This window comes from Echiichthys vipera (genome assembly GCF_963691815.1).
Source record: "Echiichthys vipera genome assembly, chromosome: 20".
In the NCBI taxonomy this organism is placed as follows: Eukaryota; Metazoa; Chordata; class Actinopteri; order Perciformes; family Trachinidae; genus Echiichthys; species Echiichthys vipera.
This window is the reverse complement of record NC_139845.1, coordinates 11,295,251-11,318,710: the sequence shown is the minus strand read 5'-3', so window position 1 is coordinate 11,318,710 and position 23,460 is coordinate 11,295,251. Positions and strand designations below refer to the sequence as shown.

Below are 23,460 nucleotides of genomic sequence, written 5' to 3'. Positions count from 1 at the left end.
CACTAGCTGACAGGTGTCTTCACCAGCTGTTTCTGCCAACGGGAAACCAGCAAATTAGTCATTTATTCACTTAACAGAATCTGCATACCAAGCAAAGATATTGTCCCATTGTTACTGAGTCCTTCCTGCTGCAGATTTAAGAATCATTTTCAAATTGTCCAGAAAATCATGTACGATGCAAGAGATGCTCACCAATGTCACCTGCCTCACCAGCTTCTTCAGAACAGGGAGAGGAAGTGAGTGGTGACAGCCCAGAGTTTGGTTCAATAGAACTGCTGTCTGTCTCCCAATCATCCTCACAAATGTCTTCTCCGCTCCAGCTGTTTTCTTGCTTCAGTGTCTTGTATTCCTCAGTGTCTTGTTTGCCATCTCCCCAATCCAATTTTTGATCAACGTAATCTTCAGAAGCCACTGTAGTCTGTTTAGATGCGAGCGTGGAGAGGATAGTGTCTGACATGAAGGTGAATTCACCTGAGAAACCGATATTACATTCATGTTAGAGGCACTAGAATAAATGGAGATTACAGAGAATTCAATACAGAACAGTGGGAATATTGCAATTCTAGATTACATGTGGGTATAAGATGCTGAGTGGGAAAAAAGTAGATTTTAATGAGACAAAAATTGGTTTCAGTGGACCTTGACTGTAATGGGGAGAAATTAAAGATTATCACTTTTATTCAACTTTTGCCGCTCCTGTTGATGCTGCAAAATCCTCTTCAGATCTTCAGTGTCAGAAACAAACTGCTCAAACTCATCGTCAAGGGATGAATGGTCTAACATGGAGAATGCTCTGAAGATTACCTGGAAAAGAAGATCATGCTTTGATATGTGGATCTACATTTATATTCCGTGTTGTATGTGGTTGTGTAAGAACCAGGGATGGGCCTTTCATGCAAAACTACTATTCTACATTCATTGGGATCCCCGCGCGCTGCCCTACAGGTTGAGACGTCATTTAAGCAGTAAACACTTTTTAATGTTTAATGTGTTCATTCTTTTTGTTAATTTAAATAGATTTTTAAGGACTTAGTGCATGATGGAGGCAATTCTCATGCTTTATTATGTCTCATAAGTTGTTGCAGTACTTTTTGGGTTGATATTTGTTGTGCATTCGGTGCTACATTTAACCATTTTAACCACTCGAGAATAAGAAAACCCCAAATATAATATCAAGACACCCAGTCCTTGAGGAACACCGTGGAACATTCCATGCTGTAATTTGGTATCAAAAATTGTTGACGTGCTGAGATTTTTGCAAGAATATCATTTTTTGACGGTTTGATGGCGAGCATTTCTGTTCTGTTGTTGATGTAAAGTTTCAAGAGGCTGTGAGTATCCTTGGGGTTGCAACAGGTCATTTTATACAATGATTGAAGTTTAAAAAAATGGTCTCACTACACTGACTATGGACTGAACTATGGCTACTATGGAGACTAACATCATAACACGTTAATACAATTGGGCTCATTGATTCCACAAGAGTCTCAGTTTTTCAGTCCAACCCAATTGATGTAATTCAAGACTGTTTAGGGACCTCAGTATGCAGAGATATTCAAATACACTATTGAATAGAATAACATAAAACATTTGTACAGAGTGGTAAAAACTGTCTGATTATCATAGTCTGAATGTCTGTAAAGGGGTTATATTTTTGAATCAACTAAGTATGTTTCTGTTTATTTCTTTTTTCAGATGACATTGCAAAAGTCCACAAATACATGTCATACCAGTCTGTCTAAATGACTACTCAGCTTTGGTCAACCACCTCCGCAGGGCCCACAATGTATGCAATGTGGAGGAGCCTCCTAAAACGTGCCAGAAAATGGGTAAACATCGACAGAGGGCCTTGTCCAGTCTTGGGCTGCAAATATCGCGGCGCAAGACTCGCCAGACATCTTAGTTACTGCAACCATAAGATGACATTTACGAGTTCCAGGTGAATCTGGATGAGGCCAGGAAGCGCAAGGCCATCTCCCTCCTGGCTTACCTGAGGATAGCCTGGACCTGGAGGTGGACGAACAGAATAGCATCACGCTCACTGGGGGTGCAGCAAAGAAGAAGACTAAGCAGTCGCACTTCCCAGACCACAAGTGTGCATAGATGTCTGCGAATTACAGACGCTGCCAGCTGAAGGTCACCCGGCTTCAGAGGAAGCTGGTGGTGAACCGTTACTACGCACAATTTTGGATGCCCCCCAGTCTGAGGAGCTGGGGCAATTAAATGAGCCCTTCTCCTCCACCCTATACCCACCTTCCACCTCAACCTCAGCCTCAATCTCGGTCTGTACCTCTACCCATGACAAGGACTGGCCCAAAAGGCAAAGGCGGGATAACTACTCCTTCGAGACCGAGGACAAAACTCCTGTTGTGTACCAGGAGGAGGAGAAAATGGAGGACTTAGAGGAAGAGAGGAAATTCAATGAGAGACTTCAAAGTGTAAGTAACTCGAAAATATGTACTTTAAAGACTGAGTCTGTATTGTGCGACACCAAAACTCAGTCAAGACACTCACGGTGCATTTTGAATTTGTGCTCCCTCAGACTCCAGAAAAGGCCAAGTGGACTGCAGGTATGCAAAAGTAGTCATCGCCCTGAGCTCCCTGACCAGCCAGCTGAGGATGGCCAAAAAGGTGTCGTATCGGGCGAGGAGGACCCTCCAACGGTCAGGGCTCAGGAGGAAGAGGGCTCTGGGAGAAAGAGTGATGTTTCCTCCTCTTCCTCCTCTCCACACATGGACACATCAGCTAACATGCACCACAATTAGTTGGTTTTTAATTATTCTGAAATTGTTATGGGTATACATATAATACATTCTTTTTGATAATTGAATAACAGTATCCTCTGCTTGTTCACTTATATTGACCCCAAAAATGAAGTATGTTGTATAGAGTCGCACTTCAGGTTCAGGTTCTGAGAAAGGGTCTTTGGTGCAACATTCAGGCCGTTTCAGCCATTTTCTGATCTGATCTATTTGGGAAACTTAAATGGCTGCTATGGCAGTAAGGAAATCCTGACCACCCCATTCAAATGTATGCCAAATTCCATATATTAATATTTTCATACTGTTATCATCATATTCTGACATTTGGCATACATTTGTATAAGGTGGTCAGGATTCCCAACTGACCTGGCTGCTCTGCAAAATCCAGTTGGTTTCAGCTTCACAAGTTGCTGGGGTATCCCTAACTCCCCATGCACTTATGATAAGTGCTTACTACACAACTTAAGCCATGACTTTCCGCTTGCTGACAGCTTTTGAAGCTCACTCAGAAAAACCCCAAGATCAGAAGCAAATCAGGGTATAAAAAAACAGAAACACTCCCAACACGTGTTTAACGTCTAACATGAAAAAGGTCTTCACCTAACGGATTTGCTGAAGAAAGACAGGTGGAGAGTTGGGCTCTCTCCACCTGGAGTAACAACCCTCATTAACCTCCCCTCCGGAAACACAAAGGGACAAAATCCTTCTCCAGGAGCTCTGACTATTCTGTTATTAGAGCTATTATCTCTGTCTGGGATGGCAGACAACATCTGGTGAATAGATTGGGCGGGCTAGCGGACTGCAGAGTGTAGCCGGCTAATATACATACATACATATACCTACTGCACACAGGGATAAACCCAATAGCAACAGCTCTTAGTGGGAAAACCCTATATGAAATAGAACTCATTAGTGATGCTGAAGAAGCAGTTCTGCAATCCAGAAACATTTTACTCTACAAGCCTTTAGTAAACAAAAGCTATTACTGTAAATTAATCAGACAGCATTTAGGGAACGAGTGTATGGAAGGTCAGTTTATCTTCACGCTGCTGCCTACCTGTGAAAAACTTGGTACTGGGAGGAACTCTTCCAGTCGGTAGAAGAACTCCCACACCAGGATCTGCAGGGCTGTATCAAAACGAGCCCCATACAGTACTGAGAAGACCTCCTTAAACATAAACAACATAAACAAAGGATAAACTCATCAGGTTGGTGCATATATTAATGACTTGAACCATTGAAGAACCTTAATATAATAATAATGTTCGGGTAAAACTCACCTTGAAAAATGTCTCTTTTTCAGATTGGTCTCTAATCAATGTTTGAACCAGCTCCACAAATGCTGACTTTGAAATCTCCACCTCTCCATCTGGGTCCTGTCGTGAAGTCAATTTACATAAATTATCAGTTTTACATTTAAATTTCTCGCCTAGTTTTAAAGAGCCAATGCATTTCTGTCGCTAAATCTGATAGTAAACTAAATACTTCAGTTTAAGCAATACCTAAAGCCATATAATCAGTTTTTCTCTGGCAGATAGCTCTGTTAGACATCAATGACACTGTGTCGTTATGTTAAACTTCCTGCTATTAACTTTCCCACCTCTTCATGCGTGCAGTTTGTTGTCCTCTGTTGGAAACTGTTAAGATGATCCTGGATCACTTCACAGTCAACATTATCCATCCTCTTTAATAATTCAAGGATGAGCTGAAAAACACAGAATCAAACATTTATACTTAACTTTAAAATTAACACTTCTATTATTATTCTTGTGTTTAAAAAGGAGCTTTACTTGGGTGACTTTGACCTTTTAATATGTAGGCTCCACTTTGACTGCTTAACAATAAATTATAAAATAGGCAAATAGCGTATATCCACAAATAGTCTCAATACCCACGTTCACTCACCCGAGCTTTCAGTCCCAGGATCAGCTGAGTCTTCTGTTTGTAGTTGAGAAGCTCTGGGACCATCTCCGTCACCAACATGATGAACTCGGCCAGTTTGTCATACTGGTGTACATTTCGCTCCTGGGCCACCTGCCACATACAGGCTGACATCAACCTCAGTGGAGGAACCAGGAGGCGCAGGGATGACAGAGGGAGATAAAGATCTAACAGCAGATGCAAGCAGTGAAACACACAAGGATGGAAAGTAGAGAAGAAGACAAATCAGCCAATCATAACAGTGAACGCCTCATCGAAACATATAAACATGTAAATAAAGGGGCGGCCGGTGGCACAGTGGTTGGAGCATTCGCCCCATGTCAAGAGGCTGAAGGGCTTGAGGCAGCAGCCGCAGGATCTTTACTGCATGTCTCCCCCTATATCACACCATTTCCTGTCTGTCCTATATGTAATAAAGGCTTGGAAAAACCTGTAAATAAAAACAGTAATAATAATACAAAAAAAGGTTAAAGAACAACAACGCAATATTAACTTAACATATCTGAAAAGAAATAGGAATAAGTAAAAGCTTATTTTTGTAAATTATATTGTATTCTTATTGTATTCCACTACTGTAATAATATTTGCTTCATATTAATATATCTTATTTTTACAATGATATAAACAAGTGAAACAAATAATGATAATGTATAAATAAATCTTAAAATAAATAAGTTAGGCAATAAAAAATGAAATGGACTATTTTTATTCATTTCATAAAGCCACATTTATTTTTTAATTCCAATTCTTATATTGAAATGAATGCGCTGTGTTTGGATAAGAGGATGGATAGCTGTTACACTAGGTGGAGGTAACTATGGTAACTGTTAACGTTAATCAATCTCAACGCTGATTGGCACCTGCCATGAAGACAGCAGACCGGTAGCGTGTAACTACGAACTATAAATGTCTCTCCAATAAGTAATTAGCTATAAGAATAACGTTACCCGTAAAAGTGTCTTACAGACCTCTAACGTTACTTTTATCCATCGCAGGAGCGCGTTAGCTAGCGTAGTTTCGTTAACCGTAGATAGTCATTTAGCTACTAACGTTTTGGTTTTAGCAAAAACAAAGAAATGCTGTTAGCTAGCACTTCCTGTTTCCGGTTTTCAAAATAAAATTCAAATAATTACTTAAATATGTGCCTAAATATGTATATACAAACACACACACACACACAGATGGGCGACAAATAAAGGGAAAACTCCTGTTACAGATTCGATTGTTCCTGACAAGTGCTGAGGAAAACATTTCCAAATAAATCAGACTCTGCAATAAAAGAAACATAAGTTAACATAACATACAACAAACAACAGATAGATATAGAAAGACACAAGTAAATACAGGATAAAACATTAAAATATTTCATAGTGAGATTTTGATGATGATTATGGGAATGAGATAAATGTTTTTTTCACTAAGTTTGTCCTTGCTAAAGGGACCCTGGCCTGAGGGAAGGAGTCGGAAAGAGTTGTGGAGTGGGTGTGAGGGGTTGTGTAAGATGGTGGTGGCTTTATGTCTGACTGCCTGTGTGGGAAGGTCTAAGAGGGAGGACTGTGTGGTGCCTGTTATTTTACTTGCATATTTGATGATACTAACAATTTGGTTTTGTCCTTGACGGAAAGAAAAGTGTACATCCTCTGAATCCTAGAAACCTTTATTTACAACATAACACTTTGAAAAGGGCCATTCTTAAAGAGGGAAACCCCCCTACCCCCTTAAGCCTCTTGACATGGGGGGAATGCTCCAACCACTGTTCCACCGGCCGCCCTTTTATTTACATGTTTATATGTTTCGATGAGGTGTTCACTGTTATGATTGGCTGATTTGTCTTCTTCTCTACTTTCCATCCTTGTGTGTTTTTAGAAAGGTGATATTGTGTGCATGATGAAGTTGACTTGTGCACACAAGTTATTCAGGTCCTTCTTGACATGTATTCAAGTCCTCCCATTCTTGCCATTTTAGTAGGAGAGAATGTTTTTTTTTTTAGAGATCGTTCCCTCAGTTTTATGACAAAAGTCTGCAGACAGGGCCTGGAAAATAAAATCACTGAGGTGTATATAAGGGCAGTTAAGATAACATTGAGTTTCCCCCATCAATAATGACTTGTTTGCACCAACTGACACATTAAGATCATAAGATGTACATAAGATACATACAGACAATAAATAGATTCATACACACATAAATATACATAAACAAATACATAAAGTTGTTAAAAGTTATAACATTTACTCAAGTAATGTATTTGTACTTTCCATCAGTATTTAGATTGTATGCTTTTACTTAGATACTTATGGGCTATTTAATTTGTCTAGGCTAGTTTCTAGTTACTTTGCATATTGATATTTTCCACATACACGTATGATCAACTATAAAACATGATGCATTGTTATAAATAAGATTTACAACAATATCAGAAGTAAGTGAATGGTGTTTGAATTGGTTGAAATAACCCAGTGATATACCAGATACTGTAACTCTGTGTTTAAATTGTTTTTTTAAACAAGTTTTTTTTTTTTAATGTAATTCTACTTCAAAATCGATTCATTTAGTTTCCTAAGACAGTTCAATAATATTCGTAGAAATAAACAGAAACAACTCTTTCCCAAATCCAAAAACTACAGCACAGATAAAGTCTGGAACTGCTCCATGGACAATGTTTACAAATACTAACTGAACTTTCCTAGGTAACAGAAATAACATAGCTAAGTTAAAGAGTATATATTTTTTAAATTGCAGTAGCCTACCTTTCCTTCAAAATAAAATATCAGACACATCTACACACACATCCTTTAAGTCAAACCTCTGCTAAATGGAAAGCTAGCGGCGGCGCCATCTTGTGTTGTGAATCTGAATTGCCGGGCTTGGTTGATCCGGTCTTCGTCAGCCAACCCGGAAAGAGGGCTAGCCGTGATCTGGACTGAAGCGGATGAGACCAGAAACCTTTGTTCTGCCTCCTCCCAAAGCGAGATTTAAAAACAAGAGCCCGTCGATGCGTCCTGCACAATTGCACACGCGTTTTTGTTGTGGGTAGGAGATCGCTGATGGTTGTTTTACTAATCAGAAATTAGCTGCATTTGTAACATAGGCTTTCTAATATTTTTCCTTATCGCTACAACCCGAGGAGGGGGGGGCATCTGCTCGTGTTTTTCCCTCTCAGCTCCTAAATGGAAATAAAAGAGACAACTGAAAGTGGAAACAGTCGAGGTGCGTGCCCTGAAAAATCACCTTTTTCTAATGATCTCTGTGTTGTCATGAGTGAGTTCACAGGGACCTTAAATTGACTGCTTGTGTTCTGCATAATATCCCTGCAGGGTTTCTTCTAACTACTTATTTCATCCACAGTGAGCTCAATGTTTTAGCACCTCAAGTGCTTATTTCCATCACTCCATCAGAGGCTGATCTGCTGGAGTAGTTGGCGTTTAGTATTGATCTGACCATCACCATATAGTGCGTGTTGCTAATAGCTTCCTGTTTTAAAAATGCAATAGGCTGCTCGCTTTTACAACATTCAACAAGAGGTGAGTTTGTTTTGAGTTTGATGGATGCTGTTGTCAAAACACCCGAGTGCTGCACTGTCCTTTCATGATTGCAGCAGGCACTTTGCCACTATAAATCAAGCTCACTTGTGCATAGTGTGATCTTGGTTGGCATACTATGTCAGGTGTATGTTGTTGACACTGATTGCTTGTTGAAGAGCTGCTGATTAATTACAGTGTATGGAGTGTAGTAAGTGACCTGCCACTGCTGCTTTGGACTTTAACAGCTAAGTGTAAAGAACAACTTACACCAAGCTATTGTACACGTATTATAGCATATAGATTTAATTAAAGTGTTTTCTGTTGCAGCGTAAAAGAACTATAGCATACATCTGAAAGTCCATTCCTGCATGTTGGAGAAGCTACATTATATAGCCATCAGTTTTAGTTTGTCACATTGTAATATTTCCCTTTCACCATCTAGTTTTTTTTTTTTTTTTTTAAAACTCCATTATAGTGAATGTCATTTTATTTTGTGATATTATGATTACATTTATGTTCCATTGGTAGCTTTTCTTGGTCTTTTGATCTTACCACACATAATAGATGTCCATGTGTGCACTTCATCACACGGATGCAAAGATAATATTAAAATCCAATATCGCCCATTCTCTAAAAATAAGATATAAAGGTTGTGGCAAAATCAATAGATGCATTTATATCGTTAGAACCCTACTGACATGTTTCCTCAACGGTTTGACAAAAGACCTCTGATGAAGAATATAAACCATGAAACTACAACGCGACCAGTAGAGACTTGTGCATGTGTTTCATGTCACCTGGTTATTGGGTGACATGAAACATGTTGTCTACTCCTGCTCTTGCTTTACATGAGGTTGTGGTTAATTTGAAACACTGTACCCACAGTAACCCTCCCTAGATGAAAGTAGTTTTAATTGACAGTGACAAATAATGTTGATACATCTTCTGTCTCTTCCTCTGCTTCAGGTCATGATCTTCCAGTCCACTATCTACGCCTCCTGGCCCCACCCTTGCAGCTTTTATCCGCCGCAGTGTGGCAAGTAGTGCAGCAGGGACTTGTGGACCACTATGGGATGCTGGAGGAGTTTGTTACCATGGTGACAGAACTGGTCCCAGAGCTGATGAGCTACAGTCAGAGGGCACAGCTCATTCTGGGACTCAGGGCCAGGGTCAGTAATAAGTACTCTAGTCATACTGACGTACACCTTTTTCAGGTGTCTGTCTCCTAGAGTTCTTAAAGTTAAAACTATTTTAATTAGCTCTTGAATAGATAAGTGGTAAGAGTATTCTCTCTCACTTATATCTCTATTTCATTTCTTCCCCTACAAGTCAGAGTAGCAACAAGTCAAACAAAGAAGAAAAAGAACACACAAAGAAAACACAATTTCATTTCCAGGACTTATTGTTTGTTTGTTTGTTTGTTTGTTTGTTTGTTTGTGTGTGTGTGGGCATTCAGCTGGTTCTGGAGATGTGTCAAGGTGAGCACCCAGTGGACATGCAGACCATTCAGCCACATTTGGACAGAATTAAAGCTCCAGTCAGCACTGCCAAGGATCACCATGTAAGTAAGCTGTCGCTGGCTAACAATCAGCTGTTTTCTTCCATGTGTGAAAGTTTACTGGTTACCTTGCCCAGCAGCCGAATCCTCCCAATGAAACGAGATAGTGCAAGATTCACGTTGACATGTCACGCCCAAACCCATCTTATCAGGCTGCAGGTGATGCATTTTCTGTTTAAACTAGAAGTCATCTGGCCAAGCAGCATCCTGTGAGGAGCTATTGGCAGCGGAAATAGCATCAGTTTGATCAAAACTGGAGAGTTTTCTTCAGTGGGAGAAGAGAGCGACACTGAAGGCTTTTCTTGATGGAAAATAGGTTTTCTCTCTTCTCCTGATTGACTTTGGCGAGAGTTTGATTGACAGATGGTTCTTCGAATCAACTGTGAGTTATGTTTCGAAAGCGCTTAACCTTTCCCAATCAGTTTGCTATAGCGCGTTCTTAGATGGTTCTGTGATTTAGATCAATACGGCAAAATCTGGTGTGCACTCCGGAGACCTATTGGCAGTGCAGAGAGACGATAGAATCAGAAATACTTTAATAATCCCAGGGGGGAATTGTTTTTTTTGCAAACTCTAGCTATGCAAACAACATATTTAACAATATTATACAGATAACATATACTAGTAAAAACAGAATATACACACAATACAGGGACAAAGTGGCTCCAACACCATGAACTGTATATTGCAGAACAAGTACAGTCTACATGAGGAAACCAGCAGTGCTGAGGTAATGTCTGCATCTTTTCCCAATGACCTGAACACATTTTATGCACACTTTGCAGCCAAGGAAGTACAAAAGGCCCAGAACTAATATCCAAGGCAGCTGTGTGCAAATGGATTTTTAAATGGATTAACCAATGAAGGCACCTGGACCTGATGGCCTCCTTGTCAAGCTCTCAAGGTGTATGCAGACCAACAGGCAGATGTTGTCTCATACATTTTTAACCTCTTTGCTCCCTTCTGTAGTCCCCACCAAGGCCCTCTGTCAGAATGCCTACAGCCCATTAGCTATAGTAGTAGTTAGTCAAAATATTCATCACCACCTCCTTCCCTGACTCATTGGACCCACTTCAGTTTGCAAACAGCCCAAATAGATCAACTGACGACGCCAACATGTGTTTGAGAATGCTGTTTTTTAGACATCAGCATTCAACGCCATTGCACCCTCCCTCCAAGCTTGTCACTGAGCTCAGGGACCTGGAACTAAACATTGCCCTCTATGATTGGATCCTGAGCTGCCTGACGGGCAGACCCCAGGCTGTGCAGATATGCTCCCCCACATCCTCCAGTCTGAGTCTCCACACCGGTGCACCCCAGGGCTGTGTGCTCAGCCCTCTCCTGTGCTCCCTGTTCATGCACGACTGTGTGGCAACACACAGCTCCAACACAGTCATTAAGATCTGACGGCAGTGAGAAAGGTCGGAGCCCTGAGAGCCCTTGTTACCAGGACAGCAACCTCCATCTCAACGTCATCTCTTCGCTTTACCTTTTTAGACTGTACATACAAACTGTTAACACCTCTGTATATATACTACATTGATTTACTAAATTCCTCTTTACATTCGGTTTATTCATTTGCAAATACTGTTTAAACATTTTATTATATTTGTGTGTGTGTGTGTTTGTTTGTGGTAACAGGTAACCATCAATCAGGTGGAGGAATCCGAGGTAAACTTTGTGGAGTTGGTGCATTCATTACTGGAGGATCCCTCTGAAAGAAACTATTTTTTCCAGGTGAGACAGCACTCCTTTTGTGTTGTTTTCTTTCCTAAAACAACAAAAAAAAGGATCCTAATTCCAAGTCTTCCTCTAAATAATAAACAAAATAATTGTTCTGCATACTGCCATTATAACACCACATTTACACTGACAAAAGTCTGTCAGTACTCACAGTGACTTGACTGCATCATATACTCTCTTAAATGCTGATCAGTCCGTCTCTCTTTCTCATGTGCAGGAAATCTTCCCTGTATATTTTGGTCCAAAATACGATGCAGCACTTGAGATGCTGGTGTGGGAGTTCATATCAAGACTGAAGGAGCTGCTGCCAGTTCCAGACTTCACACAGGTGCCACATTTCTCTTGAACTCTAGCTTGGAACAAATTATCAGCCAATTACATAAAAATAATTTACATTCTTATCATTTCTGTTTCACTTTTCTTAAAGTAACTTCAGATAATTCAAACATGTTACTGGTCCTAGTTGTCCCTACTATTTCTTTATTTGAATGTCACCGACCTATCTGATAAACTAATGGCTGAATTGGTGCAAAATACTTCAAAGCTTACAAGAGAAACCGATTTTAGAGATCGAATGACCTTTAGTGCTACTATCAAGGCCTTTTACAGCCACACTGTTGCGGACATTCACACTTTTGTAACAGGTCATATTTTTGCTACGGTTATATTCCTATTTTTACCTCCCCTATGCAGTGTTGTTGTGAAGCTACCTGTGGAGGTAATCAGGTTTTGCGGGAGGTCTGCACTGCTTGTTTTGCCTCCTGCCTTGCATTCCCCCATCAGAAAAATCCAAAGAAACACAGAGAAGTATATCACCAGAATCCAGCTTTGGCATTATTCTAGTTGCTTTCATTTTTTTATAAAATTTCTTTTGAAGGCTGACTGTCGCACACAAGCACAGTGCAGGGGCTCATCTGTCTGGACTTTTGACCCAGAGACAGATATAGAGGAAGGTTAACTGGGTGCAGGTGCAACACAGTGTCCCAGTGGACTGCCTCCTTCTCTTCCTTTTCTGCAGCAGTGGCAGATTAGTGGCAGTTAAATACTATAAAACAAAAAGTGCTCATTAGGCCATCACGCTTGATTATTTCTTATGTGGGTCTGCAAGGCCGCATGCGGTTCTAATCTGACGCTCCTCATGTGACACGGGTTTATAGGAACACAAAGTGATGTATGCATGTCAAGGAAAACACACAACCCCTCATCAAATTCATTTCTTTCTCATGTGAAGTCTCTGTGAGTCATTTAGCTGTAAAAGGATAAATGAATGTTGGATTACTAACCCTAGTAACGTGATCTCTCTTCTCAGTTGGCAGCTTTGCTCGGAGACGCTTCTTCATTCCTAGATGGCGGTTTACAATCATTTTTCCCGCCAGACGACATGAAGGCTGTACTAGAACACCACAGAAACCTCGGCCATTTTGAAGAGAAAGGTACTGTGGGCCCATGGTTGTGTAATTGTACACTGTATATTGAAACAGTCTTTAAACTAGCCGTCAGGACTTCTGTAGGGTTTCGATGTCACAACTATACTATACATAGGTAGAAAGTGCAGCTACAGTGCCGTTACAGTCCTTTCCCAGCTGCAATGACATGTCAACATGTTCTAGTAGAAACCTTAAATACGTTAGCATGGATCTGAAAATAAGCATTAGCCGTTAATGTATTTTTTTTAACATAATTTCCAAAATAATGATTCCCTAAGCAGATATAATATTACTGTACAGTTTTTTAATCACGCAGAGCAGAGAATGTTTTTTTAAGACAGCGTTAAAAGGTTTCAAAGAGATGCTGAAGATGCAAGATGAATATTGTGTTTTATTGTTGTCGGTTGATTTTTGTTTAATTAACCGTATTCTTTCCAAATTGTAGATCCTAGATTTTTACCAATGGATGACTGCATCCTCTCCTCCCTGTCTCTGCCTCCTGGGACCAAACCTGTCACAAACACCGCCTCTTGCTCACCTGCTCTGAAAGAGTCAAACCCTCCAGAGCACAAAGGACATCTCGACCCTCTCTACAATACAAGCAGCCTGGAGGGGGAGAGCAGGAGGAGCTCTGAGACAATGAGACAAAGACAGAAGGAGCCAAGAGACTCCGGCGGCAGGCAGCTGCCGGTTAGAGGCGGGAACATTTCTCAGGAGAGGAAGGTGCAAATCTCAGCTAGTGCACAACCAAGTGATCAAACCATAGACCTCACTGCGTCTAATGAGACTGCGGGCACGGATTCAGCAACCAATGATAACAGTCAAAGAGTAACGCGGGTTCTCAAGAAGAGGAAGCTGAGCGGAGGCGTGGACATTCCCACAAAACAGCCTGCGGCGGCGACCCCTTTCCTGTAAGATTGCCAAAATTTCCTTCTTGATTTGTTAACCACTCCATGGTTCCATTTGCTTTTTATCCACATTAGCAGCATGGCTGAAGTGTCGGTCTGTTGGTCCCCCACCTTTGAAATATCGCAACAACTATTTGATGGATTGGCAAGAATGATTTGGTAGAGATATCCTTGCTGTCATATTCACTTATTCAGTGAAATATTTCAACATCCCCTTGATGGATTGCCATAAAAGTTTGTATAAACATTCATTTGTTCCCAGGCAGTAACGTCTCATCACTTGAACGAGCCCCTGAATTTTCATTTAGTGTCATTATCAGGTCACATTTTAAATTTGTCCAATACCAAAACCTACAAAACGAATAACATTCCCACCACCCTGAGCTGTTTATAGCTAATTAGCAAATGTTAGCATGCCAACATACTATACCTGCTAAACATCAACATGTTGGCATTGTCATGTTGGCTGCTGATGGTAGAATTTAGCTCAGGGCACCACTGTCTCCAATTGCAGCATAATGTCCACTCTTGTTGAATATTTGATGTGGTTCATGTTTGTACTGCTGGTCATGTTAAAGGGAAAATACTTAATTTATTTCTGTTTTAACTTCTTTACAGAGATTCGTCAGTGGATGATGAGAATTCAGGTGAATCTCCTCTAATCTCGATATGGGGAGATTATACAGGTTTGTACAGTTACTGTGTGGATCAGTGGATACTTCTGTATGTCATTCTAAGATTAGGTCTTTGAGTAACTTTTCTCGTTTTATTTCAGACTCTCAGGAAGGTTCTTTCCCAGTTGTGACGGACACAAAACTTCCCTGGTCGGACGAGGAGACACTCACTCTGCTGGACATCTGGGGGAAGGACTCCGTGCAGCGGGCTTTGAAGGGCTGCTTGAAAAACCGCCACATATTCACGCAGATCGCTCAGAAGATGGCAGAAAGCGGCTACATGAGAACGGTGGAGCAGTGTCAGACCAGGATCAAAAGACTGAAGAAATGCTTCCGCAAGAAAAACAAGTAGGTGTTAAATGACCTTCCTCTCTGCTTCTCTTCCTGTCCAATCATTGCAATTTGTCAGATAATTGCCATAGCTGGAATTTTATGGGGTTATATTTGTGCCACATTAGGGAAGGAGCAATGTGAGATTTTGAGCACCAAAAAATTTATTTTGCGAGCACATCAATTATATTTTGAAGAGAAATTATATGCAAGCAAAACATAATTTCATTTGATCAAAAATATATATTCTGTGGTCACTAAACGTATTTGCATGTTGGCTATTATTGATTTTAATGGGCAATAATCACCCCTCTCACTAAGTCTCACTAACTTACTCATGCCCTCACACAAACTCCTGCTCGCATAACTGGATAATGTGTTTTGAACAGCAACACCAAAATGTCCCATCACAGCCACATTTAAGTAGTATGTGTTGCTTTTATTAAAGACTGTTTGTACGTTAGTTAGTTTGCACACTATCTTCAAACCACATCATCACACAACAGCTGATGTTTCAATATACATGGAACATAATGTTAAACCAAACAACGTGACACAGCACTATAATACACTGTACAGTATAAGTAGTGTAAACTAGTTTCCTCTTGAGTGCTTTTATTTTGAAGGGGACAGAGTGGAAGTGTCAGTGACGTGAGTGTGGCAACTATAACCCTCGGTTACGATAGTAAATAATAAAAAATATGAATCCAGCTTTAGTTGAACAACTCCACTCTGGTCTGTTGATTTTTCTTAATGCTTCCGGGATGTACGCTGCAAATACTTCTACTAGCGATCTGATTGGAGACGAAACAGCAAATCTGAATTGAGCTTCTCCAAGTCTCCGATTGGTTGATATTGTGGCACATTTGTAACGCTGTGCCAAGTTGAGCGAGCGTACAGAAACAGTTGGGCGTGCACATTAGGGAGAGATTCAGAGTGTGTTTGTAGTGGTCTGCAGCGCAGCGAGCAGGAGTTTGTGTTGGGGCAAATGACTAAAACTGAGTGAGAGGGGTTATCATTGCATTGAATTGAATTTCTCTTCAAAAAATAATGTATGTGCTCAAAATCTCACATTGCTCCTTCACAAATGTGGCACGAATATAACGCCATATAATTTGTGAAACAATGCAGCGAATTGAAGCAAAATGGTCGTTGCTTTTCTCCCTGTCTCTAACACCAGAGGAAAACCCAGGCTGGAGTATAAATTTTACGAGCAGCTGAAGCGGGTACTCTGCTCCTCAGCTCCCTCAGCTGATCCTGAGGTCCCCTATGACGTCGATGAGGTCATCGATGAAGATGAGTCCCAAGACGGCGATGAGGATTTACAGTTTCTGGGCCAAACGAGCCGAGCGGAAATCGGTCCAATTTCACACAAAGCTGCAACAGAAAATAGTGAAAGTACGTGTTATCATTTCTTATAATCCAAGGTCATGCTCAAATTGAGCATTTTGATACCCTCAGTTGTTTTTTAAGCACCTCAATCTGCTTTATAATGAAAAAATACTTTTTACAATATGGGACCTTTTAAATCTAATCGGTTAACGATCACATTTGACAAAGAAAAGCATCAAATCCTCATATTGAAGCTGCAACCAGAAAATGTTCAGCATTTTTGCTTGAGAAATAACTGTAACGATGAATCGGTTATATATCAGCAGACTGATTTTCTGTCCACTAATTGGTTAATCTAGTAATTGTTGCATCTCTAGTTTTCTTTATTTGATCAAAAATTTCAAATTAAAGCAGGCGTTATGAATGTATTTTGTCTAAATATCCATATATGCTTCCTAAAGCACACAATAAACATATTACATGGTTATGATAAAATGACAAATTCCACTGAAATTACAATGTAAAAAAAATTCCAATTGACAATGTGAATGATTTTTTTATAGAAGGAACTAGAAGCGCTCCGTGGACAGACTATGAGTCGTTGGCGCTCATCTACACGTGGGGTGAAGACAAGATGCAACAGGAGCTGGGAGGAACGCACAGGACTGGACAAATTTTCTCCATCATATCCAACAAGATGGCCGCCCAGGGCTTCTCCCGGACACCAGAGCAGTGCCAAACGAGGCTGAAAAGGCTGAAATCAAATTTCAGGCAATGCTACCAAAACAAGTATGTGCACTCACAACACAACAAAAAAAAGAGTGAAAAGATTGTGATATTTGTTAATTTACAGTATATATATCTGCTCTCTCCTTATCCCTCGATGTAGCATGAAAGGACAAGAGCAAGTTGAGTGCAAGTTTTACAACGAACTGGGAAGCCTTTTAGTGAAGGACTTCATTTCAGTGCCACAGTTGGAGGAAATACCAGGAGAGCCTGAGGACAACGACTTCCCACACTTCTCCCATCAGGATATCGGTAAACGCTTATGTTCTTTACTGACAGCAGGAGGTGTGCAAGCAGAGCTCAGATAACAAGTCACCAACCGGCCACCTAATCATTATACCCTGACTGATCATTCAGCAATATTCTGTAAAAACTAGAATATGTGAGGAGCTCTTTTCCAAAACGCTCTAAATCCATTTTAATAGTTTTCGGGAAAATTCAATTTTTTTACCTAGACCCACATATTTGGGTAATATTCAATTTGTCTTGTCAAAATGGTTTATTGGCTCAGTCTAAACATGTTGAACGGACGGACGAAACAAAAAACTCTCCTGCTTCAGATCGCCGCCATGTTGGATCGCACAGAACGCTCACTGGCTTCTGATTGCTCGAGAGGACATATCGCATTTAGGCTAAAAATAGGTTTGGTGCTTGTCGCGGTTTGGAATGAACTGCATCTTGAGGACCATTTCAAACACGAAATATAGTGATTTGGCATGAAACATTGATGAAGCATTGAATTTTAGAAATTTAGCTTTTATCTCGTTTTGGAAAAGAGCTCTTCATGTGGAAATGTATAGGGGGGAAAATATCATAATTTTCCTTACAAAACCGCATCAACAACATCAGGGCATAGTCAAAACAGAAAAAAGACTAGAGAGCAGTGTACAGTAGCTAATATAAAATAAAATAGTCAACTCTAATATCAATAATAAAATAGAAGGGGAAGTGAAGTGAATTCAATGAAGAGTTTTGTTCTCTGTGTGTGCCTCTTCAGAGTCTGCTGTGGGTGTTCAGGAAGACAGGAGGAAAGTCCCCTGGTCCGATAGAGAGACCATCATCCTTCTGGAGATCTGGGGAGACCCGCAGGTAGAGGACAGCAATGTTATAATAAACATAGTTATGTCTTTAACTCTTGGTGCACATAGGAGCACAGCAGGGGACCTTTGAGTACCCTTATCACATTGCTACCTTTACTAACAGTTTCCCGTACATTTAGGTCCAGGACAGCATGAGACGCTTCCCACACAATGGTCATATTTTCAACGAGATTTCAGAGAAACTCGGTGCCAACGGCTACTCCCGCAGCGCAGGGCAGTGCCACACCAGGATCAAGCGGCTGAAAGCCACCTATCGGCAGTGTCAGGATAACATGAGGTGAAGGCTGCACATAAATATTCATGTTGTGATCTGTACTGTCGGCGGGGCATGTGTGTGTGTGTGTGTGTGTTAATACAGCTGCCTTCACTGTCTTTAGCTCATCTAGGACTGACAGAGTCGACTTTAAATTCTATGATCTGCTGGAACAAATCCTGGACAAGCAGCCGTCAACATCCTCCACTGTGCTAACAGACTCCATCGAAATATCAGAAGACTCCAATGGTGAATCAGTGACTGAAACAGGTAAAAAAATCAAAAACACCTCATCAACTCTGTGCTGCCGATAGCAGATAATAACTCAAACTATACTTGTAAAGTTGATTAATGAAGCATTTTTTAATGAAAGCAAAATGAAAATCTGAATCATCATAGCGACCACTTTAATGGTGTATTTTTACGCTTTACAAAGACAAATTACATTTCTTGGCTGAAACTACAGTTACTTGGCAAGTTGTGCATTCATGCCAGAACCGGTACAGACACTAATGAATGTTTTGTTTCCACGGTAAGACGGAGAAATTAGCACGTCAACAGAAAAACCATCATCTAGCGCATGGTCTGATGAGCAGACCCTGGCGCTTATCGAGATCTGGGGCGACGTAGATGTTCAGAGGGCGATGAGGGGTTTCATCCGCAACGGACATGTTTACGCTGACATTTCGGAGAGAATGCGCAACCTCGGCTACGCAAAGACGTCGGAGCAGTGCCGCTGGAAAATCAAGGCACTGAGGAACAACTTTCGCACGGGCTACGAAAAGAAGAAGTGAGATCTCTCTTTCTTTCTATCAAATCGCCTGTTTATCTTGTGCAAATATAATCCAGTACGACTCTAATTATTAAATCTTTTCACACCTTTTAGATGTGGAAGAGATGTAGATTATAGATTCTACCCCCACCTGGAACAAATACTCGGACCGGAGGCGCCTTCTATTGACGAGTGTGATGAAAAGGACACCGAAGCGGACCAGGATCAAGGTACAGTCATCTTCTTTCATTCACACAGCACTACTTTGTTCACACAGAATTCAGTGAGTCTTCCTAACTGCTGCATCCACTGGAAATGGGTACAGATGGTGTGAACACGGCATGGACGGAGCAGGAGACGGTCGCCCTCGTTGAGGTGTGGGCTGCAGACGACGTGCAGCACAGTCTGAAAACCTGCGTCCGCAACGGGCACATATTTGCCGACATAGCAGAGAAAATGACCGCCATGGGATTCCCCAGGACGACGGAGCAGTGCCACTCCCGGATCAAGAGGTTAAAGAAGAGTTTCAGGCGATACTGCAACAGCCGGAGGTAAATCAAACTCTGAGTGATTGTTTGCAAGAATTTCATTGATTGTCAGAAAAAAGCCAAGTCCCATATCAAAATGCTCAATTAATAGAGAAATGCACACAGCCCATATTCAGAAACTGTGCTTTTAAACAAGCCGTTAGGACAGGCAGGAAGACCGTGCCACTACACTGCAGTTACAGTAAATCCCTGAATGCAATGATGCAGGGAGAACAGATGCAAAAGACTCCGAAATGCTGACCGATCAGAGCAGACTGGACTTTTTCAGGAGGGGGTCTTAAAGAGACAGGCGTAAAAACGGTGCATTTCAGACGGAGGGTGAATACAAGCATGTAAACATGTTGTAGAAGAAGATACAAGCATAAACCTGAAGATTAGCATAATATGTCCCCTTCAAGACCACCATTTCCACCCCAGTTTGCATTTGATTGACATTTTTCCAGAAGTGGAGGACGTTCCACTGTGTTTCGATACTTCAGCCTCCTGGCTCCGGTGCTCGGTGATGACTCTGTGTATGCTGACATGGACATTACTGCTGATGACACCACCCTACTACCCCTTCTGGACAATGATCCTGACATGTGTAGGTTTAAGTATGATCAAATCTATGTGTATCATCACACTCTTGGATTGTACAGGGTGAACAATTTCAAAGGTTAAAGCCAAAAAATAAATCTTCTGATCCTCCATTTAGATGAGCAGCCCTCAGCCAGCCACCTCCTGACCGACCTGAGCAGAAAGACGCCGTGGTCAGACCAGGAGACTCGCACCCTACTGGAGATCTGGGGTGAAGACGACGTCCAGCTCACCCTGAGGGGCTGCCTGAAGAACCGCCACGTGTTTGAGTACATCTCCGAGAAGATGAGTGACACAGGATTCATAAGGACCTCAGAGCAGTGCTACACCCGCGTTAAGCGCCTTAAACATGGCTTCCTCCACGAAAAGTCAGTAATGACAATACCCTTTTGATAATAGTTGACGTTTTTTTTATTAAAATTAGAACAATTTATATACATCCTTTAGCTTTTCCTTTGTAGCATCAGTAGGCTATGTCAATTTGTAAAAAAAAGGCCTTAATGAGTACTTGGAAAATGTTTTGGATTTTGGTGGGATAAGTGTTGCTGGCTAATCACAGGCTAACTGTTGTTTTCCCTTTTTAAATTCAGGGAAGATTATAAATTCTTCAGTGAGATGGATGAAATCTTCCGGAAGGAGCTAAAGGTGGACGACTCGGTCTCAGTGACAGACATGTCGGTCACAGATGAGCCGGATGAGAGCCCTCAAAAGAAAGGTGAAGCTTTACAAAAACTGTAAATCTTTCAAAATATGAAGTGACACCAGTGGAGGCCAGGAGTTCTGGATCAAACTGACTATAATAGATTTTTAACAGCAGTCATAGCAGCTGTAGTGACAGTCTAGCTTTAATTTGAGTGGTATGGCAACAAAAGAGGCCGGTTTTGCTTAATTTATTCAGTTTTAGTTTTCGAATCAAAACAGAACAAAATAAATTAGGTTCCGGGCCAAAATCAAAACACATGACCGATACCGTTTTATAGGCACAGAGGAAGTTTAACTACTAAAAAACTGTTTTCACATTCCTCTCCTGAAGTAGGAGATGTCCGTGCACTTCTCTCGCGGTTCAAACGTATCCCGGCCAATCTTTAGTTGGTACGTCACTACTCCGTAAACCGGTTGCTGACTAATATGTGAAACACTATTCGACGGGGGACTGACTTCGTCTCAACAGCGCCAAAGAAACCTGAAACCTTCCTGAAACCTTCCGTGCAAATCAGGCTGTCAGTACAGAGAGAACACATTGCCATCATAGCTGTCAGCCACTGATAGTTACAAGCTAACAAATAACAGAAACAAAAAAAAGATGCCAACTACACTAACCATTATGATACGCCTGCTAGTTGCTGATTTTAGTGGACAACCTATTCCTCATCTGAGTCTGGGTCTGAATGAGACCAGGCTCAGGAAGCTGAAACTATAACTTTAACTCTGTCTGTCCATGCATCCGCAGTGATCTGGGAGTTGCACTTGCCATACCGCAAAATCGGCCATGGGGCTGCGCTGCCCTGCCGCCTCCTGTCGACCGGCTCAGACATATAGTCCTCTCTCTGATGTCTTTAGTCATCTCGATCGGCGGTTTGTGCGTTTCTTGCAGAAGAAAATCAGATTTGCAGAAAATCTCAATGAGGGAGAAAGTGAAGATGTGCTTCCGACCACTTTTTTTGTTTGATTTTTTACTCACTGTGGGAAAACCGTAATCAACCACAACTTAATTTTAAGAAATGGAAACAACGTAAAGCTCCCTCTTGAGAAGCAAATAATTTTGATGGAAGACATTTCCAATAACTGTGTGTTGAATTAGAGGAAAACCATTCATTCTGAGACTTCCGCTCCGTTAGTTGCCTCAAGTACCCAGTGGGTGGCTGACGGCTCGAAGCAGGCCTGGAGCGACAGGGAGACAGAGGCCCTCCTGGACATATGGGGGAGCGAGGAGATCCAGGAGACGTTGAAGGGATGCACCAAGAACAAACACATCTTCATCCAGATCTCTGAGGTCATGGCCAGCCAGGGCTACATGCGCACTCCCGGGCAATGTCAGACCAGAATAAAGAGGCTGAGGGCTAATTTCCGACACTTCCTAGAAGGCAGAAAGTAAGTGCAATTGTTCACCGATGGGGGATGTGATTAGCTCATACTGCAGGGCTAAACATCCACACTCTTAATACGGTTTTATCCTCTTAAGCATGTTTCCAATCTCATAACATTTGATATTACACATTAATTAACAAGCTCTGAAATGATGTTTTGTGTTTTCAGAGGAGAGAAACAGGAATGCAAGTTCTTTGACCAGTTGGTGCAAATATTTGGAAACAAGTATACGATGAACTCTGACCCCCTGGCTGACGATGCAGCCGATGACATAGGTAAGAAGTCACATTGCCTCGCTGTTGTCCATCATGTTAGCGTTAAGAAGTGGCATTATCAAATGGATGATATTGGTGGTAAAATTGTCCCATTTCCCATTTGGAACAACAACCTTCAATGCTCAGTAAATAACACATTATTTGTTATTATTTTTATCCATACGAATAGTGTGAAAACATCTCGTTGTTTTACATGTTATGTTTTGTTTTTACTGAGTTTCTGTACAGATGAAACAAATGAGATATAACATGTTGATTAGTGAGCAATATAGATCCTGACATGTGGATGTTTGTCTGTTCTTATACTAAGATAACTGGCTGCTGGTTCTAGCCACATAGTACATACATAACATTTTTTTTGTAAAGCACTTGCAAAGGTACTCAGAGGAACTTTACATGGTAATAAAAAACGAAACTGTAAAAGCAAGAACAGTATCGAAACAACTACTACAATGAAAATGAAGAGGTTGAGCTTTTCATGTAATTCTCGACAAGAAGTCTCTGTCTGTGTGACCTTCAGTTTTATTAAAAACTTTTTTTTTACTGTAATAGGAATAGAAAACTCCAAAGATCACTAGCTTGAATGCCAAACCAACACTTTTAAATTCCCATTGAAATAGCTTGTGAGTCATTTTTACATTTTAATACCTAAAATGTACTTTGTCTGATCCAGAGACCTGAAACTGTCCGTCATCGTAGAGTCAAATCACGAAGACACCAGACCAAACAGCAAAAGATTGACGAGGAACATCCGGAAAGGAAAAACCAGGACTCTCGAGCAGAAACTGTTCCTGTTACAGAAACGGCTCTGTTGTGCAGTTGATTTCCCCTGTACATAATTCAAATACTTCTACATTCTTCAT

At 41.1% G+C, this 23,460-nt stretch overlaps 2 protein-coding genes across 2 annotated transcripts; one reads left to right on the top strand and one right to left on the bottom strand.

The window, feature by feature from the left end:
- Positions 1-2: 2 nt before the first annotated feature.
- LOC310962575 (TERF1-interacting nuclear factor 2-like) lies at positions 3-5,693 on the bottom strand (the record flags this gene model as incomplete). The annotated part of the gene is made up of 8 exons (XM_083935079.1): positions 3-32; positions 1,991-2,007; positions 2,254-2,308; positions 3,820-3,930; positions 4,043-4,138; positions 4,363-4,467; positions 4,668-4,870; positions 5,684-5,693. The coding sequence occupies 8 exons, from the start codon at positions 5,691-5,693 to the stop codon at positions 3-5; spliced, it is 627 nt and encodes a 208-aa protein (XP_083791205.1).
- Positions 5,694-7,638: 1,945 nt separating this feature from the next.
- On the top strand, positions 7,639-23,383 carry LOC310962464 (uncharacterized protein). Its single transcript, XM_083934936.1, has 24 exons — positions 7,639-7,913; positions 9,194-9,396; positions 9,684-9,788; positions 11,427-11,522; positions 11,746-11,856; positions 12,838-12,961; positions 13,401-13,866; positions 14,482-14,549; positions 14,639-14,885; positions 16,048-16,265; positions 16,763-16,988; positions 17,089-17,237; positions 17,983-18,074; positions 18,205-18,362; positions 18,463-18,608; positions 18,876-19,128; positions 19,225-19,340; positions 19,436-19,661; positions 20,102-20,241; positions 20,353-20,602; positions 20,825-20,949; positions 22,073-22,325; positions 22,491-22,597; positions 23,271-23,383. Exons 1-24 carry the CDS (start codon positions 7,874-7,876, stop codon positions 23,276-23,278), a joined length of 3,927 nt encoding a protein of 1,308 aa, XP_083791062.1. The 5' UTR covers positions 7,639-7,873; the 3' UTR covers positions 23,279-23,383.
- The last annotated feature ends 77 nt before the right edge of the window (positions 23,384-23,460 follow it).